Source organism: Mya arenaria, chromosome 3, assembly GCF_026914265.1.
Source record: "Mya arenaria isolate MELC-2E11 chromosome 3, ASM2691426v1".
NCBI lineage: Eukaryota > Metazoa > Mollusca > Bivalvia > Myida > Myidae > Mya > Mya arenaria.
In genome coordinates this window covers 1,524,480-1,546,235 of record NC_069124.1, presented here as the reverse complement: position 1 = coordinate 1,546,235, position 21,756 = coordinate 1,524,480, and the positions used below count along the sequence as shown (strand labels likewise).

At 35.7% G+C, this 21,756-nt stretch overlaps 1 protein-coding gene across 1 annotated transcript; it reads right to left on the bottom strand.

The window, feature by feature from the left end:
• Positions 1-1,117: 1,117 nt before the first annotated feature.
• LOC128225554 (formin-H-like) lies at positions 1,118-21,523 on the bottom strand. Its single transcript, XM_052935417.1, has 17 exons — positions 21,401-21,523; positions 19,423-19,595; positions 17,728-17,923; positions 17,413-17,528; positions 16,798-16,957; positions 16,312-16,487; positions 15,639-15,721; positions 12,800-13,806; positions 12,398-12,522; positions 11,183-11,347; positions 10,752-11,009; positions 9,974-10,152; positions 9,128-9,248; positions 8,507-8,671; positions 7,147-7,261; positions 6,466-6,717; positions 1,118-4,482 (listed from the first exon to the last, which is right to left on the bottom strand). The coding sequence occupies exons 2-17, from the start codon at positions 19,591-19,593 to the stop codon at positions 3,581-3,583; spliced, it is 4,191 nt and encodes a 1,396-aa protein (XP_052791377.1). The 5' UTR covers positions 19,594-19,595; positions 21,401-21,523; the 3' UTR covers positions 1,118-3,580.
• Between the last annotated feature and the right edge of the window lie 233 nt (positions 21,524-21,756).

Here is a 21,756-nt window from a genome sequence, read left to right as displayed (position 1 = left end):
ACATGGTGTTTATCACCCCACTTATGTTATATAGCTCTGACTCATATTCTTATCGAGATGGTGTGATACAAGAATCATTTGACGTCAAGGGTAATACGTCACCCTTTCTTACTGGAGGCAAGCAGCCATAAGTTATACTGGTTAACATCCCTGTTAAGTTTCATGACCAAGCTCTCATACTCTCGGTGATATGCCGACAAAAGATAGCATGCTCTACATAAAATCAAGGGCAACAACTCTTCATATATGGGGTAAAGCATATATGCACATCTTTTACAGGCAGTTAATGTTCTCTAAGAGTCGTGATTCTGGCTCACATACTTTTGAAGATATGCTCGATACAAGATTGCACGATTTACAGGCAATAACTCTGCAACTTCTGGCTGCAGTCACACACAAAAACTCGGGTGAGTAGTGAACTTTCGCGAACTATACAAAAAAATGTGGGAATGAATCCCACGATTTTAGCATGGTTATTTGGCGATAACCAATGGTATTAGTTATTTGTATATTACGCACATTAACTAGTTTGGATTTTTAACACGTGTAACATCTTTAAAACTAACATTGAGATACTTTCATACCACTATTTGATATGGATATTATGTGTACATTATTGATTAAATTAAAGTTCAATGTGTGTTTGTGTCTCAACTGCAGTGTGTCAAGTTCAGGACCAAATGAATCAAAATAGAATAACGTTGAACTTTGCCATAAGGTGTACTTCTTCACATGCTGCAAAACATTCCTGTTAAACTTTGTCACTGTGGCTAAATAATGTAGTTTTGGAAATAGGCTTGGCATAAGATTGCATGCTCTATAGGCTATTTATTCACTTAGTCAAGGGAGATAACTCTGCACTTACTGGGTGCAGCAACAGAGCCACATTTGCACAACTTTCTATGCTGCAAAGTTGTACCACTTTGGCTTATCAACTTTTGGAGACACACATGACACCGGATTTTGTGACAAAGGGCAAACTATGTGCCACAACCTCCTCTATGTCATAGCATCACCAGGATTCCCAAGAACACATATTTGTTTTTCCTATACCTTCAGGTTTTTTTGTTTTTTAAGTGTGTCATCAATCAAAATAACTAGATCTAAGCTGCCGGCATTTTATTCTAGCCCAAAGTAAAACCATTGTATAGCCATGAAAGTTTAAATTTATAAAATGTAAAAGCAACGTATTTATAGATATTTGTAAACATTGCACAAAAGAGTGAACACATGTAGCTACCAGTGTTGGAAGATTAAAGAGATAATACATGTTCATGTGTAAAATGGAATCATTTTAAAGGTATCTCAAATTTTATAGGTTTAGTCAATGAACAAAATAATATGTTATATGAACAAATTGCTTGAATTGCTTATGAATCTTTCCACTATTAAACGTTTTGACAATGGGAGGTTGTCATTAGTAGTTAAAATGAATGTGTTTTTGTTATACAATATTTGAAAATATGACAGAAAATACTTCTTAATAACATAGTTTAGAAATGAGTTAACAAGAACACATGTCAATACACAACTAGATACATGTAGATGACGTTCATTTTAGGAGTTCTAACAGCTCATAATTGTCAATCATAAAAATAGCTGGGTCTGTTCGAGATGGGATTCATGCCCAAACCAGGATAAATGGCTATTATAAAGACCCATTTGATATTGTTTCTAAAATCATTTATATTCATTTTAAGGTACTGTTTTTGATGGAATGTTCGAGCAAAAAAACCCAATCCTTACAACTGTACAAAAGTTTGAAATTAAAAGTTCTCAGGTCTGTTTTTATGATCAATCCTGAACTTCAGAACCCCTATTGTTAAAGGAAATAGAATCTTAAATGACAAACTATCACATTTACTCCAACATGAAGGCTCAGTCTAACAATGAGATTTTAGTGAAGTAAAAAGCTATAAAAAAGACACAACACACAAAAAGCTGTTTTTATGAAAAGAAAACTAAACCCCAAAGCTGTGAAAATAAATTGACTAGCAATTCACTTGACTTTTTCAAAAAGCGAACAAAATTGCGTATTAATGAATGAAAGGTAGCCAACTAAAATGAGCTCAAAAAAATAAGTACATTAGCTGAACATTCTAGAGATCATATTGTCAAGTTATGAAGAATGTAAAGGCAACATACAGGTACATATACATATAAAGCCCTGGATTTCATGCCAGTTTTCAACCAATAATTACACATAAATGACATAAAACAATTTGAGGCATATCCAGAGTGCACCCAATACTTTAAGATTTTATTTGAAGGAAAGCAATTTTGGATAAACCCACACTATGGAAAATCATTTGAAAAACAATCAATTTTGTTTATAACAATGATCAATGTTTGCTATCTGGACATGGCAAGCATTACACAGAAACATTGAGCTTTTTATAAACAATGAAGGTAAACAAGTTGACTCGCAATAATAACAAGCTCAATACAAGAACAATATAAATGTAAATTACATCTGAAGGCAAAAGGCCAAAGAAAATGGAAAAATACGCAATACTAATCTACCCTGATTGAAAGAAAGCACCTGTTCCCCCAAGAAAACAACAACAACACCTGTACCATTGACTTGTATCCTCAAAATTTACACATTGAACATTTATGAAACAACAGAAAATAATTTACAACAAAGGCCCTATATCTCAAGTGTACACTTAGCCTACTAACAACCAAATGGGACTTCATTAAGGCTTAAAAGCCTTACTAGCTAAAGAGTTCTTTTTTTGGTAGCACCCCTCTTGCCATCATGGACACCCAGTTCAAGTTAGTCACAGCCCGTAATAATTTGCCCCCTATCTCCTTTAGCACCCATCCCTCTTTTACAGCACCCTGTCCTTTTATAAATCCTGACTAAAGCCCTTATCTATTAACATTGCTTGAATGCTAACATTAGACTTGGATATACTACTTTTGATTTTTGTAGTAGAAGTAAATACACAACTAACTAAGCAATAGTTTTTCAAAAGAAATATCAAACATTGCACTGAGAGAAAACATTGAAAATAAAATACAACTTTTACAACATATACAGTTTCTGCAATATACCATAAAATTCAAAACATCAATCTATCAATAAGCACAACAGTGCCTTATATACAAATACAAAATATGGTTAAAACTATTCATATAAAGAATTGGAATGTTGAATTGTTTGTAAGCATCGACTATCAGTTGTCATATAAAACGTAATTAGCGTGAGATTCTAATTTACATTTGACTAATTAAAACCAACTCTTAATAAGTACACCAAAACGTACAGTATGAAGATATATATGCACGAAGGATGAAATCAAAATTATTAACAAGCTTTTCTTTATTTAAAAAAAATAAAATAGTCGGCACAATGAAACATGCATTTCATTTTAAGGAATGTTATGATCAGCATAAATAACACAAATATAGAAATATTATTAATATAAATATAAAAATTGAAATAATTTGAATTAACACATTTCATAGACTCCTGATTTCGCAAGCATCAAATCTTAGCCAATAAATACATTACCGTAGTTAACTTTATTGTAACAGGTACCATATATTGATTTTATGTATGGTATTTTTGAAACTACTCTTTTACTGAACCTTGATTCTTTTTCTTCATCTTAGATGAGCGATACAGCCCACCTCTCTGGAAAAACCTTGAAACCTTGTTGGAGTTTCCCTCTGACTTGTACCTCTTTGAATCCCTCAGCCCGAAATTCCCCTCAGTCGGCATTGGTTCCATGTTCACATTTTCCTTGTCCGAACTAAAGGACTTCTTTCTCTCCTTTAAGCCTTTGCCCGCAGGCTCCTGATACTGATCACCATCAGAATAGACATTTCTGGGCTTCAAGACTGCACGCCCAAGCTTACTAAAGAACCCACCCACAGATGATTTCTTTTCTTGTTTGGCATATCTGTCAATGGGCACTTTCAACACAGGACCATCCTCTACCATACACACAGCCCCATTCTTATCATTGCCTACTTTCAGTGCTTGAACATCTTTGTTTGATATAAACTTCCCCTTATTCTCAAGATTGAGAGTGGACAAGTTACAAATGCTCTCTGGCTCGGCTATAGGTGCTTGTATCGCCCCAGGTGCATCAACGTCTCTGTTTTTCTCATACTCAATCCATTTATCCATTACACACATTGAGTCCACCATGTCACTTCTGCTTCTTCTGTGTCCCGGGTTTCTACTTGGCAGTTCCAACTGTCGCTTCACTTTTGCATTTTGTCTCTGTTTCTCTTCTTCTGAAATTATTTCCCTTTCTTGATACTCTTCAGTTTCCAACGGGAACAACTTCCTGTGAAGGGTAGCTGACTTCTTCCCAGCATGCTCTTTGTTTCCTGTTATTGGGGAAGGTGGGAACTGACCAAGAGTAGCAGATGTAGACTTGGTCTGGGCAGTACATGTTGTAACTATGGGTCGGAGTTTCTGTGTGCTGCTCCTTGTCAACTTTGCTACCGTACTTGTACCATAGCCTGAAATTTACCAGTAGTTTGTCATATGGAGTAAAACAATAAACATCAGATTTTCCCAAAATATGTATGTATGTATGTATTTCTTTAGACCTTGCGGTCAAGGATAAAGTTGGTGTTAAAGTGCAAGCACTTATTTCCAACGGGGTCCTTTGTTTTTGCTGAAGGGACAGCACACTGAAGAGACAGTGGTGGGATACAAGGAAGTCCGGGTGCGATACCCTAGCCCTTTTTCGAAGAGACCCCTTGGTTCTTTTACGTGCTCGGTGTAAAGCACTGTTACAGGGGGTACAACTTATCTGGGTTAAACCAGTACTGAGTACACCACTTTTCCAAGCACTACCCTTTAAATGCCGAGCGCCAGGCAAGGGAGCTACTTGTACCAACTTTTAACGTCTTTTGCCGACGCATAACCACTAGGCCACGGAAACAAAGGTTTCTCAACCTCAAATATCTATGACATAATTCAAAATTATATATTATGTATTATGTTTTACTCTATTAAAAAGAACTTTCTCTTGTATTTATGTTGATAAACATCATCGCTCAGTATTCTTTTAAAAAGTTATTCTACATCAACAGAGAGCTGTCACAGATAAAGCACGCTCGACTATTCCGCTACTTTGTGGTAAAACATGCATGGATCACTGTAAAATTAGATTGCATGCAAAACCTTAACCAGAAGTTCTAATTTGAATAATAAAAGCCATTATTTGCATTTCATGCAAAACAGAGTTTTCTAACTTTCTATTCAAGAAGGGTGGATGGTTGAGTACCATTGTATAAAGTCTCAATGCAATACATCAAGTACTTGCTGAGATATTAACCACTGGGTGCTAACATGCAAAACCAAAGCCAGAATTTCAAAGTTAAATAAAAAGTCCCATTATTTGTTTTATATTCAAAATGGTGCTATCAAACATTATTGAATAAGGTAAGATAGTAAGGAGCACATATCTTAAAGGGACTGTACACCAGATTGGCACCCAAAAAAGTCTGTAACAAATTTATTTAATTGAATGTGTTACGCTTTGATATCATAATTGTAAAAAAAAGTACCAAAATGTAAAAAAAAATTGTGTCGGAGATCGGGTTCGAACACGTGTCGCCAAAATTGCGGTCCAGCGTCGTATCCACTGAGCTACGACGGCTTACTCTAATCGGGTGACATAATTAGGATATACACCTAATTCGGTAATATCATGTGATAACACCGACTAGCCAATCACGCATAAGGAATGAAATCTACTAGGTAGACATACACAGTAATCGTTTTAATGGAAAAATACGAAATAACTGCTAAACTTAAATAAATTGTAAACTATGTGGTACTTAAGTTAGTAAGTTTCAATGCATTGTACACATTAATACCAAGCTTATGACAATTTTCTTTTTTTCTTGCAAATTGATCATCTGGTGCACAGTTGCTTTAAGTTTCAATGCACCCCATGCTTACATGCAAAAAACCTAACCAAGGTGTGACACCGACACAGACACTAAGGTGAGTAGTTTAGCTCTCCTTAGTCATTGAATAATCTAGCTAAAATGTATTTGAGTAATAACTCAAAAACAACTAATTGTGCTCTAGTTAGATTTTTGCTATTATTTTCTTTGGAATGTCAAACTATTTTTTATCAACATAGTCTATGAAAGCATTAGCTTTTAAAAGAGTAAAACCTTTTAACATTTTGAATCACTTTTAGTCCTCACAATGTTATGTGGTAAATGGAGGGATTATGAGAAATGACAAATGAGATTTAGTGATATATGCCTATATGAGCAATATTGATTAAACGACTTGGAACAAATCTGAGATAATTGAAAATCTAGCAAATATCTGTTCAGAAAATTCATACAAATTATTCTAAATACTTTATACATAAATTCCTTGTTAATTCTTAAAACAAGACCCCCCCCCCCCAAAAAAAAAGTTAAATGGATATGCAACATTAACTTTGCAGATTCTAAGACTCAAATCTCCCTTACTAGGACAGACAAGTTCAGGCGTATCCAGGAACACATTATCACTTGTGCCAGTTCCAAGCCTGGGTCTGCCCTGCTGGGTGGGGCTCCCAATGTACGGGATACAGCTCATCTCCAGCGGGTGGGTGGGGCCAGGAGGCTCAGGGGAGGGCATCTCTGACCGGACACTGGGCTGGAAGTTGCCCTTGTGTAGCTGGTTTAGGATTCGCTCTGTCAACTTGTTGCACCCACCCTCAATCATAGATGAACTTGCTCCTGTAGCCATTTAACATAAAACAACAGTTCCTTTAGATTAATAACATTTCTAACAAGGCACTATAGGGAAATGCCAACATTTGCCTGTTTTATCAGTTTCCAGATTAAATCTAAAGCCAATGTTTTAACCTTACTCCAATGTTCTACCAAATGCTGCAAGTGACCCTAAGACTAGGACAAACTTTTTTTTATTAAATAGATGAGCTAAAAGTGCTTTTCCAAAAAAAAAATTGGCGGAGTTGCATACCAATAGTTCAAGGAGTGCAAATATATGCAACATCCTGCCAATGAAAGAACATGTGCATTTGTTAAAAACCAACAGGTTGAATGTAAGTAATCACTGTATGTTTAAATCCAATGAATATTACTAATATTTAAATCTTGTATGAAAATTTTGATAGCATTTTGTTTAAATGCAGTGTTACAAACCTGCATTCTGGCCAAACTCTAGTGAGATGAGTTTACTCTTGAGTTTCTTCTGAAGAACATCAGTAGACCTCTTTGTTTGTATAGCCAGCTCGGTCTTACTGCTAACTGGAGCCTCCTGTTATAACACAAGAAGTTAATTAGTGCAGAGCTACAATATATCTATTGTAAGTCAAAGTTTAAACAAAACTTAGCATTTGTTAATTAATATAAACTATTCTTAGGGTGGGAGTGGTCTAGTGGTTAGATGTTTGCCTCTAACTGAAGATGTTGTGGATTTGAGCCCCGCGAAGCAAATTTAACAATTTGACAACCACCTACATTTGCAAATTAGCTAGAAAGACACCCAACCATATATGATAAAAAAATTCTGTCCACCTGTGAGTTATATGTTTCACTGGAATAGCCCTGAAAAACTTAAGGATTTTTACCAAATTTCATGAGAAAACATGGGAAAACTGAGGATAATGGACACATTCTTATTGTAGACTTTTGTTGAAGACAAACTCTTTCTAGATTATGGTATTTGAATTTGAATTTGTGTCACTTTAATTTAATTTGGTAATTTTCCACTGAAATACATATTTAGCAATCTTTCAAAGCCTTACTCAACCCGAATTTATGGTCAGTTTAAAAAGTTATTGACTGCCGACTTAAAAACCTCAGAGTTCACATGTCAAATGATGAATAGCTGCACAGATTGTCTTGGAATGACGCAATTTTTGTGTAAATGTCTGGAAACCAATGATATAAGACTGCTGACATTTCTATTCATTAAATTAACATTTGTCAGTGTTTATTGAAATTTATTAGTAAACAACGAATCGGAACATTTTTCCGAACTGGTACAAAACCGTACGATCACAAACAGTGCAGGTGCCAATGATGAAACTTATTGACAAATCATACTTTAGCATACACTTCAATCTGAACACAAAATTGGCAAAGCCTCTTTCTTCAAGGGAATTCGAAAGCCCCACAACCTTGAACAACCGCCAAAAATCAGCTATTATTTTGTGACACTTTTACGTTCTGCAAAATATAAACATTTCAAGGGAGGTAACACAAATTATCTGTTGATCGGTCTGAAGTGGTTTCCACCCTTACATCATATGCGATTTAGATTTCAACATCTCCAATTAGATGCAAATATCACAATTTGATAACCACCTCCATTTGCCAATTAGCTAGAAAGACTATAGCCATCCCCCCGTGAGTTATGTTTTTTTGGAATAGCTCTGAAGAACTTACAAATTTTTATAAAATTATGGAAAACTGAGGATAATGGATACATTCTTATTGTAGACTGTTGTTGAAGACAAACATTTTCTAGATTATGATAAATATGAGACTATCTACTCACACTGTGTGCCTGTCTCAGCTGCTTACAAAAGTGGAGTAGTGCCTGAAAGGTCTCCTGCATGTTAAACGTGGCCTCTTCCTCACAGAAGTAGTTCGCCAGCTGGTCAGTGAGGATGTGAAGCTCCGTTGTCAGCTGACGGATACACCCAAACTCACCCTTCACAGTCTGCAAAGAACAAACAAGATATGAATTATTCCTGTCTATTAAATCAGTATGTAAAACAAAACTAACACAGCCCTTGAATATGTAATTGACAATGTTCTTAGGAATGGATAGACTTAAGTTCACACTCCCCCAATTGCAACAGATTGAAATGGGAAATATAATCAGTTTTGTTTATTCACCAAAAATACTTACTAACAGAATATTAGGAATTAAATAAGAATTTGTCAAGTGAATCCATCAAACATGCAACAACAATGTTAAATTCCCCAACCTTTTTCTTTTCAAGAGGGACGGACATTGATAACATGCTGTAAAGCACTGCTCTGTTGATTTTTCCAACATTCTTTTAGGTTCATGCAGATTCATGACTGAATCACTTAATTCCACTTCATGATGACATGTGTCTATGAAGATTGTTAAGCATCAACAACATTATAAATGAAATGGGATGCACACCTCAATAAAAGCCTGGAACTTGTCCTGCAGTTTCGAGCTGGCTTTGGAAAGATGACTCATAAAGTAGCGAAGTTTCCCGTTCAGCTTGCTGATATCTCCCTTCATATCCACCATGGACGTGCTGCAAGAGAAATCAAGTTGCAAAAGTTGTTAATGGATATGAATAAAATAGCAAGAGCCACACAATAAGTGACAAATGACACTGAAGTGCCATTAAGTGCACTAGTTTATGTAATTTCTAATATATGTCTAAGCATACACCAGACCACATGATAGTTGCTCAAGTACAGGGTAGTAATGGAGTAAGAGGAAGGAATGAGGGTCTTGCATATATATAGAGGAAGTAGTCTTTATGTCTCAAACACATGTAAAGTAAAGTAAAATTCACATTCAATGGCTTAACTATTTTTTATCCATGATGTGGGTGCATCTTAATTTATGACCCTTAATTTACCAATCATTGACATCGGTATCTGCACTGATCGGCATATTGTCCCACTGTAGCAAATTTCATAAAATGGGTGACATAGATGATAGATAGCACCAGATCAGCACATGGTGAATTGGTAATGATTTAGGATCGCAGTTTCGATAATTTCTATTCAAAGAATGAAAAATTACGAAAATAGGTACCCATCAAAAATCCTTTGATGAAAAACCACGAAATTTCATGCCCAAGACTAAATGATTTCACAGTATATATGCACCTAACAGTATTTCAGATGTCCTCCAAACATTTCATGTTCACGTGGGTCTGGAAAAGCCTGTATTGCGAATAGAATCACAAGTATTTATTTTTTTGTCTTCAAAAGTTGAGAAGTATTTTGCTAACACAAAAACCCTTGCCTTGTAGCTTTCTCAAGAGCGATGACTTGTTTCACAAATGTGAGTCTGTTTCTATTCTCCTCAACGGTGACCTGAATGATGTGGTGCAGCAGTGTTCTGCCAGCTGATGACGCCCGCACCTCGCCCAGCCTTGACAGAGTGGTCAGTTTGTAGCCAGCTGCATCCCCGTGGAACTTACCCTACCATAAGCAGTAAAATTAAGCCCTTTAGACTTATTCAAGAAACCAAAGCGCAATCAAATGTATTTTAATTTCTGTAACCTCACTGTCATACACCATGAATGGTTTGAAAAAATTGTAAAAGGTCTAGCAAATAGTTAAAAAATGTCAGGTTTGTGGAATCCAGGTAACTTTCACTACTGTAGAACATAATTTATTGTTAATAAAATGAACAACAATATTGTTGGAAGCCATGTATGCTCCCAATATGCCCATTTTCTATGAAAAGGCAGAAATGGTAAACCAATGTGCTGGTAGAAAGAAAATTGTTGTAGCATTATTATACACAGTTGGAAGAATTCATAACATGGATATGGGCAGGTTTGAGAATAAGTAAATTTCAAGATATGAAATTGAAAATCAGCAATTAAAATTCACAGTTGAAAAACTATCACATAATGGGGAGTTTCAAGGTAGATAACTAAATATATGTAGGGCAGGATTATGGTTCTTGTTCACTGCACAAAGCAGCAACTATATTCTCTCCCTTAAGGGACCATAAAAAACCTTTGTTTTTGAAAGTCCAAGTTTATCTAAAGGTGGATGAAATGTGTACTAACATAGTTCAGATAGTTGCCCACAGCAAGCACATAATGTAGCACTTGTTTCATCTCCTTGCTCCCCAACACCAGCTTAGCCATGTCAATCATCGTTGTAAGCTCCTCCTTAACTTTCCGGGTCATCACATCAAACTCCGCCCTCATCAGATGGCCGTCCAATAGAATTGTATAGTCCGGGATGTCAGACAGAAGCAGGATGAACTGCTCTGCCATGCCCAGTTCAAGTCGTGGGCCGATATAGTGCCGCAACATTTCAATCTATAAATCAAATGAAATAATAGCATTATTAAGTGTCAGAGTATTCTACTCTATTATTTTCACAATAACTACCTTGTTTTATTGAACTGCTCTTTCATGTCATATTCAAGGCAGCTGTAGTGCTGAACATTTCCAACAAGAATTAGGTGGGTGGGGAATGTTTAAATACAAACCTCCTCATGTTGTGGCAGTATGTTGTGTAGATACTGGACCATGGGCAGTGTGAGTTGGGTGGGGCTGCCCGTATCTAGTGTGTGTACAAGATCCTCCGCCCCACAGTCCAGCCGACTCAGGAACAGGTTTATCTTTAGACGGGTGCTTGCGTCCAGTAAAACAACCTGAGAATGAAAGAACCAGTATGAAGCATTCAATTTAGAATCCATAAGGCGTATACCTTGATGTTGCTATACACATGGGCATGTAACCCACAGCAATTAGATATTAAAGAGTATACTTATCACAAGAAAAATTACCGCCTTAAGCATGAAGGCATGCTTTCAAACTTTGACATATTTTGAGACACCAAACCATAACATAACAGTCAACCATGAATTAAAGAACCATATCATGCTGATCCTGTTAAATCTTGTCATGTTTATTCCATATAGGGTATGACACAACATTAACATCTGTGATAAATATCCCCCGATCAGATTCCGCCTTGACAAACAAAAGTTGAAATGTTTTGTCGTAAATTAAGGAGAAGATATGCAAAAGAAATGGCAGGGGCACAACAGCCTATTCTGCCACACATTCATGCAAGTTTCATGGGTGAAGGTCAAATACTGAAAGATTTTTCAGACTGGATTTAACTGAATCTTATAAGACAAAATTTAATTCTCCAAAAAACACAGAAGAATGATTTCTCATGCTGCCGGACACTCATGTGAAGTTTCATGAGTGTAGATGCAATACTTTGGAAGATACATACATACTTCTGGAGCTACATGCAACACATGACTTTTCAGAACATGTTTTTACTGATCAAAGGGCCATATCATTTTCAGATGAAGTGAAATGTCACAGATTTGCATATTCACAGTATTCTATGTTGACCAACATTCCTATGAAGTGTCATGAGGGCATGGGAAAGTTTTCGTACCATATTTTACTAAGTAAGTTACTTTCGTAAGGCAAAGTGAATTTTGACAAAATGGCAGGCCCACAACAGCCTATACTGACCAACATACCTATGAAGCTTCATGTGTGTAGGTGAAAGTCTTTTAGTCATACATGTGACAATTAGTCTTAGTGAGGGCAATAACTCTTGCAAGCCCAAGTGAAATATGACAAACACTGCTGGTGCACATAAAGAAATACCAAGGAATACATTTGTATATCAAGTTGTGGTACATTCAGGCAGCATTTAATGTTTTTCCGTTGCATACCTCTTCTATAGCCTCTGTTGCTCTAAGGGAGATAACCTGGAATGTGTTTTCTAGTTTCTTGTAGTCAACAGTTATCTTTTCTCCATCAATCAGGGGAGGTAACCACACACATGGTTCACGGCCAGCTGAAATTATAATTACATTTCGTAATAACAATAAAGCCAATGTTAATGATACAACTAAAAAGACAAAAGCAAGAACAAATTGAAAGTGTTTTATCTTTGTCCAACAGACTGGGATTCAAGTGAGATTAAAAAAAAAATTACTTCTCCAATACAAAAAGAGAAAAAAAGAGATAACTTTTCTATTTTTTTGAAAAACTCTTCAAATAGGCCTTTTGTCATGACAACCCAGATGCAAAAACCATGATTTAGTAAGATAAAAACCTTATAATATACTAACCTATCCTCTCATCATCCAAGATGACCCACTTCAGAGTACAAAGAGGCTTGCCAGGGGCCTGACACATCTGCCGTTCTATCTGATTATTCTGTTTCCTGGTCAGCAAATCCTTACAAAAGCTAGAGGAATCAAGTTTCTCTTTTTTCATATTTGAAAGACTTTCTAATACTTCCGGTAAGCATATATTCCCTAACTTATTGTTTTGATCATAAACAAAGTCCTTAACCTCGGGAACATTGATGTTCATCTGAGGTTTGCTGATTTCTGGTGTGGGAACCTTGGAAGTTTGGTTCCCTGCACTTAGTTTCGACAGCTTACTAGAAATGCTGTTACTACAGTTATTTGTATGAGGTGATGTGTTTGATTCAGCACTTTGATTTGACAATGACTTGCTACAGTTATTTGTAGCCTCATGGGTGTCTGGGGAGTTGGTTCCATCCATCTGATTGCTGAAGAATGTGAGATCCGATGGTGAAAACAGTTGGGGAGGTTGGACAACAGTCTTGTCGCCTGTAGTGGTGTCAATGAACGGAATGTTACTTCTGGCCATCATCGTTGAGTTATTACCAGTGGAAGTTAATGTCTTGTTCTGAGAACTTTCGCTGCTATTGTAACCTTGAAGATTAACACACAGCTTTGATACAAACATGTCACTATTTTTCTCAGTGGAATGCTTATCTGCTTGACTTAAACCATTAGCATCATCTATACCCTTCATCTCATGAATATCTGTTTCCTTCAAAGGCTTCCTATTAGATGCCTGCTTTAACTTTGACCCTGAAAACATTTTCCTCAAAATATTTGGATTGGTACTATCAGCAGAAGCTATTTTGGAGCCTGTAGACGATGCGTCAACTGTAGCCTGGTAAGAAGACACACACTGTAGACCGAGATGCAGGTGCTCCGGTAACTGACAGAGCTCACTCTGAAGGTTGTCAAGGTTACGCTCACTCACCGTGTGGACGACATGGTGTAGTAGCTCGTCCAATGTCTGCCACAGTTTTGAGCTGAAAATGTACATATGAGATAATTTGAATTGATGTTCAGATATATGGAATACATGGCTTTGTGTTATTGGTCTCTTTCTGACATTTGTTTATTGCTCCTGTGATATACCTGCAACATCCTATTAAACACATGGCGCATGGGGCATGTCTTTTGAGAAATGTGTATAAAATGAGAGCCATTTTTCCCAATTCAACAATTTTTTTAAGATCTGCTTACTTTGATGATCAGTCATACATTGAGTCAAAAGTATGAAATACCGACTTAAGTTTGTCACAATTTCCCATCACCATGACTGTAGGCGGAGTTAATACCGACTTAAGCTTGTCACAATTTCCCATCACCATGACTGTAGGCGGAGTTAATACCGCCTTAAGCTTATCACAAATACCCATCACCATGTTTGTAGGCAGAGTTAATACCGCCTTAAGCTTGTCACAATTTCCCATCACCATGACTGTAGGTAGAGTTAATACCGCCTTAAACTTGTCACAAATACCCATCATCATGACTGTAGGCGGAGTTAATACCGACTTAAGCTTGTCACAAATACCCATCACCATGACTGTAGGTAGAGTTAATACCGCCTTAAGCTTGTCACAATTACCCATCACCATGACTGTAGGTGAGTTAATACCGACTTAAGTTTGTCCCAAATACCCATCACCATGACTGTAGGGGAGTTAATACCGCCTTAAGCTTGTCACAAATACCCATCACCATGACTGTAGGCGGAGTTAATACCGCCTTAAGCTTGTCACAAATACCCATCACCATGACTGTAGGCGGAGTTAATACCGCCTTAAGCTTGTCACAATTTCCCATCACCATGACTGTAGGTAGAGTTAATACCGCCTTAAGCTTGTCACAAATACCCATCACCATGACTGTAGGCGGAGTTGAAAGCCTGTGAATAACCAATTCAGGGATGTGATGGACCTGGCAGCTAGAGGGCTGAAACCATTTCAGCAATGGGCTTTCGGGCGCTTTATTTCAAATAAATAAAAAGAAATGGGGGGGGGGACCAATAGATTTATTATTATATTATACTTTTGGTTTTCACAAGGTGATATAAATTGTGAACCAATATTTTTTTCGTTTTTTTTATTTAATGTCTACAAAAAAATTATTGTAGCTTTTCAGAAAAGCACGCCCAATATGCAAACGTAATGTATTTTGGAAATGACGACGTTGAATTTATTTCCCAGCCCCCTATTGTGCTGATGTCTAATTTGAAAGTGAGAACAGGCTAAAGTTTCAAAACAGTGAAAATTTATTTCAATGATTTATACAGTCAAGTATCATTTTTATTTCACTGATATCTCTCTTAACCAACAGAAAGCATATAAGTTTTTTATTATAATATCTTTTTAGACCAATTAAAACCAATACAACTTTGTAAAGTTGTCTCCTTTTTTGCATTACAACACATCACATGACCTATTATCACACGACTTTTATCGTTTGCATCTCTCTATCTACAATAAGGTATCAGTTTGTTGTATATGCATGATGTCAGCAGTCTGAGGTGCTCTTCAAGGTCATCCTTGATGCTTTTTATCACAACAAATCACATTTTTTCAGAGTTTAAAGAAAAGGTCAGCCTTGTACTTGTTGCAGAATTGGAAAATGGACACAACCCTAACCCTGGCGCATTTATAAGGGCACGCACGTTTAAAGGGACATTTACCCAGTAGATATTAACTGAAATGTAGATGTTTAAAAAAGACCTACAATTAAGGTTGAGGAGAATACATTTTTAAAACATTAATATTTGATTAATATCTGACAGAAGTTCATTGTTAAAAATGTCATAGTCTGTTACTTTGTTCACCTGTGTTCTGAATAGACAGTCTCGACAGCCAGAAGGTCCTGTAAGATGTTCACAAAGTTCACCATCCTTGTGGTACCAAACACCTGCCAACAAATAGAAGAATACCAGCATCATGCTCTGGTCACAGAACTTTCAAGAAAGCTTTTCAAAGGCAACTAGAACCACTTTTTTAAGTAGAAACAATTCAATTCAGCCATACAATCGTTTTCTTTTACTAAAACAATTTCAATGTTTTAATTATCTTTGTTTCACCTTTTTTAATTAATCCTTTAATTTCTTTTTATGCATTTAGACACACATTCCATTGTTACCCTCTTTTCATTATCATCAGGTATATCTAAAGACTATAATTGAATGAGATTTTCACCAAAAAACAAGAAGTCCTGTTATTGACACAAATAAAACAGAGTGCCCCCCAAGCCAATGGCTGACTGTTAGTTTTTTCAGTCAAACAATGGGCATTCTCAACTCCACAATTATTGAAGCCAGAGTTATGGGCCTAACAATAAATGTCAATATTTTCTCTGGCAACAATTTTAGCATATTTCATTTAAATATCTTGAACAGTCAATGTTTAGTTAAATTTTTTGGACAATGGCACATACAACGCCAAACCGGCTTATCACAATATCTTGAAAAACAGACAAGCATAAAACACTCCACATATTCCTACCCTGGCCTGAATGTTGTCAAGAAGGTCCTGTGGACTGTTGAAGTCAATATTGTTGTTGGCAGTGACACCTTCCTCATCGCTCATCTTTCTCTCATGGAAAACCTCAAGCTGTAGCAGCAGGTCTTCGTCAGGCTCTTCCTTACGGATGTAGGATAACATCTCCAACAGGTCCAGGCCTGATGTTACATAAAGTAACTTAATAATTACAAATAGGACAAAACTATGACAAAAGTTATAACTATAGTTTTTTTTTTAATTACATGTCTTCTAGTCACATATCTTTCAGAGTAATTTTCAGCATTTTTTAGAAAAGGATTTGAAAACATTGATCAAAATATCTTTTTTGAAGAGGTTTTGAAAACATTTATCATGTTTTAGTAACTTGTCAGACTTAATTATTTGAAAGAGCTGGTGGATTCAAAATACAAAGCATTACTATAGTCCTGTATGGCATTCACATGATGTGTGACTACAAGGACAGTTTACCGATGAACTCATTCCTGATACGTATTCTCTCTGTGATGTCTGGTGTACAGTTGATAAGCGTGTTGATAAAGGTCATAATGGCCGTCTTGTATGCCACTGTCTCTGACTTTTGAAGATCACGAACAACCACACTGAACCGGTGCAGCTGGTCACACTCACTCTGTAAATGTTATATAATTATGTACAATGGATAAGCATTGCAAAACTGATTTCAAAACATGTATTAAACATTTTATAGCAGACTGATGAACACCTTATAAACATTGCCTTGAAATTCAGCTCTTATAGTTGTAAGAGTTAAAGATCAATTTCAAAACTTGAAGTATATATATATAGATCTCCAAGGCATTCACTTTTTCACAAGTTTTTTGCTTAACAAGAAGCAAAGATAAGCAATGGTCATGAAGAAAGTAATGTTTTTATTTACCAGACATCAACCTGTCTACCTTCAAATCATATGTACCTCGTGATTTTAAAATCCCTCAATGCATAGTCTTGTGATAAGTGTGTCATGGACAACTCAGCACAAAGCAGTCCCGCTGCCTGCTTGGTTCCAAGGCCACACAAAAAGCCAATAGTTCTGCTTCTGTGACATAAGCCAGTCCTTTTGCCTACCTTAACATGAGCCAGTCCCTCCAAGACTCGCAGATATCCTATGTTATTGTACACACAGATTGTTGACAGCATCTCTATCACCTGTTTCTTGGGCAAGGTGTCACTACAGTTCAAGGCTGAAATATCAACATCATACATACATTAATATTCCATGTAGTTCTGAAATACTTATAACTTTGCATACACCAAAGACAACATTATATTTCAAGCATAAAAAGTCAATGTCCTAGTAGTTTTGAAGAGCAACTGTTAGCAAAAAACAACAAAGATGTAAATAACAAATCGCAATGCTAAGTTCTTAATAGAAATACACACCCATGGTAAGTTTCTTTGTGTAGATGTCGTTGTTGATGAAATACTCCATGCCCACGGAGCTGTTGAGGACGGAGCGTATACAGGAGATACAGTCTATCTGCAGAATAGCATCAGAGAAGCAGGTAAAGCCGCTTCGACCGGTCATCTGGTCAAGCGAGTCCAGCAGGCTGTCTAAGCCATTCAGCTCCAGGTACTCCTGTATAAATAAAATCATAAATATTCTTGTAATTTCATTCACATTATTTAACTGTAATGCAGTTAAAATTGTCTGCGATTTGTCATTTGACATCTGCCTTGTTTTAAATACATGATGCATTCAGGGGGTTTTCCTCTCTGTATTTTGGGCAATGAAATTTACACAGGCTCCTTAAAAGGTTGAAAGAAAACACTAGCATGATTTTAAGGAAATATCCAGACTGGAAGATGCCAGTGAAAAAATTTAGTACAAGCCAGGACTTGAAAAAAGATAACTAGGTTTTGTTTTATATTAGGACTGGTAGTTATAATCTTCTGTAAATAACTGAATATGAACATATAGCTTTTGAGCTTGTTTAAGAAAATCTTAATTTTAATGACAGAGATCCTATCAACTGTTACATATTAATGACTTGTATTAAAATTAAAAAAAAAACAAGCTGGCATTCATACATGTAAATATTTATCCAATTAACAAGTCTAACTTTTACAGTTTTACTAGTATCTGTTAAAGTACTCTCAACAAGTTAGACCCACTTTCTGTTTCCCTCCTCAATTTTCACTATCGCGGCCAAAACAATGAATTTATAGACTGTCCACAGAGTTTGGTTTGGTTTTAGGCCCTCAGACACTTGATAAGAATCTATGCTCAAATTAATTTTGTTTGAAAAGAAATGTCAATGGATTATAAAGACTCAAGTAAATTGCTGTTCTTGTTTTTCCTCTGCCCTTTTAAATTATTTTTCAGATCCACTTCTGAAAAAATATTAATAAACTTTAAAACATTACATTTTGCATTCATGAAGTTAGCTTATAACAAGAATGCAGTTGTATTTGCCAGGTTGACAATGTTTGTTTATATTATGATTTATTGGCTTTTTATTTTGATATATATAGTATAAACAATGATAAATACATTACACCTGATAAAAGGCTATATTACGGTACTATTTAAAGGTTTTTGGAAAAATCACAATAAAAGTGACTTGGGTCAAACACCCGTTCAAAGCTCACAGCACATGGTTGAATGCCTTTTTCCCATATGTATCCATGAATTTAATCAAGAGAACTACTTCATGTTTGTAAGGTCAGTGATAATCAAGTCATTGAATAATTCTCCACAAATGTTTATATGAAGTTTGAATTTGTATGTGAACTATCTTCAAATTCAGTCTAAGTTCTTAGTTCTATATATTCATGTCCTGGGTTGGTATTCATAAAACATCTTAAGTCATTTCCTAACTTACATGTAAGTTATTTTCCTAAGTTAATTTAAAAGTATCTTAATTATCTTATGATAAAATAACTTTATACTATCTAAAATGCTTTATTTTCATTTATTCAATGTTATAACACACTTGTATGATAAAGTAACTGGTACATTTCTCTCAATCTGACTACGAAAATCTTAGGCAAATCGACTTAAGATAAGAATTGACTTGATGTTTTATGAATTCCAGCCCTTGTGAACACATGATTAGTCTCATTATCAGTACAAACCTGAAGCCATGCCTGAGAACATGTGTTGAGCTTCGTCCTCAGTGCATAGTACATCTGTACGGAGGGCACACTGTGGGTTAAGGTGACACATTGTGTAGGAGTGCTGCGGGCCAGGTCCTGCTGGAGCTCCAATGTTGTGTTGTTTACATCTGCTGGCTTACTGACTTGCATGACTGAAAATAATTATAGTCACATATTTTTCAAAATTGTTACATTTCAAGTTGAGATAAAAGGCACTGACTGCACTAGTGTAGGCCAAGACTCTTGGAGTCTCCCTGCAAATCAATAGACTCCCTTTGAGTATATTAAGATTGAAACTCAACTAACTTACAAGAAGCATGTTTAAAAACAACAACATTTTTCTCTTCAAAAATACCATTCATGGAAACATCAGTGATGTTCTTCACTTTGATAATTGGACTGTTGACTATGTGGATAAAGTATAAGGTTGAAGAGACTGAGTTGACTGTGTGGGTTCTTCATTTTCAATTAAGGGCACACAATTGGAGGTGGATGGGGAACACAAAAGTGAACTGATGACAGATTGAAAATCACCACGGTCATTTGTAAATGTCATCTAGAAAATATTTATTTTTTCTGAAAATACTTGCCATTTCTTGACATTTGGCCGATAAATATCAATTTTGTTTACAAATTTTGCTATGTCATTTTGCTCCGCGTGACCGAGCACTTTACTTAGGAGTGTCTACTTGATCGGGTATCGATAAAAGCCGTCATACTGTATTCTACATGTATGCGAATTTGCAATCGCCGATCTGTAAATATTTTGACTAAAATGTCCAAAGCTTTACACAACTTTTACGAGTTTGTACGCTGATTTAATAGACACTTTGTTCACAAGTAGCCTTTCGGAATTGTGAATTTTTCTTCATATTTTTGAATTTTTAGCGTTTTTGGCGATTGTGAAAAGGCCGATATTCGGCGACAAATTGTTAGTAAAAAAATGTCTAAAAATAAATGTGTGAACTACCAAAGCATGTAGTGCAAAATTAATTAAAAAGAAAATCAGAAATAACATGTTTTACCAACATGTTGGCAGTTCTGGTAATCATTCTAAAATGCCGTCCAGGCTTTTTTTATGATGGTTAGCCTGGATAAATTCAGACTACACTGCAATTAGTAATGGATGGGTCATGGCCTCCATCCATGACTCCGTTAATGCCTTTTTTCATTTAGTTTTGGCAATACAACTTCACCATAGGCAACTGGGCTGTGTATGCCTACATAATAACTCTATGTTAACACTTTAAAAATGAGTGTATTTTGTATACAAAGAATTGTATATTTCCAAAGGTTATAATATCCAAAACTCATCTGTAATCATTACTGTATCAGAATCAGTTACATACAATTAAAATTAGCTAGTATGAAGGTGAAGATGACTTTTGACCATAAGTTAATTTCTTTCAGTTTTCTGCGTTTATATTTAAATAATTTTAATTCATTCCTAATCAGTATATCCAAGTAAAAGTATGTCATGATTACTCACGTCATCTTATCTATTCATTTTATTTTTAGAGCCAATAAACATCAGTTATATTACTTCAACAACAACAAGATATTTCTACATTATGTAAAATATAGTCGGTTATATCTGCCAGCTTATGCTATTTGTTTTATGCTTTGCCAACTATAAATAAATCATATCTTTTTATCACCGTGTCTCATGAGTCATAAAATTATGAGCAATTCATACAGAAGTGCAAAATTAAATAAAAAATCTCATGTTAAAATCAAGTTCAACTGGAATTCTGAACAAAATCCCTAAGAAAAATCTCCAGAAATATGGCATGTATGAAAAACAATGCAAAATGTCGTGATCGGAATTATTACCTGACATCACCTGCTTAACCGCTTGGTCATAATTTTGTCGCGAAATTGAATAACAAACTTGATAATAATAAAAATATTAAGCGAACTCAATAACTTTCGGAGCAAATGATACTGAAATACTTGCTTTAACGATATCGGTAGTAAGACTGTCAGTTTGCGCTTTATGATTCCATGTGAGCTGGGACCAATAATCCTACTCCCAGATGTGAGGTAACATATTCTGACAACTTCGTTTTGAAAAATTCCGCCGACAGGAAGCAATTATTGTAAATCAAAACGTCTAGTGGTAAAATGGTATCGGTAACTTTTTCATTTTTTGATCATTCCATTTAAAATTTTAAAACATAAAACCTTTATGAAGCAAACTGTTTTAAGTTCACAAAGCCGAACACATTTGAAGATTTGTTAACAATTATCTTGGAGAGTATTTGTTTAAGTAAGTTAAAATTTCGTATATAGAGCATCTTTAATTAATGTGTC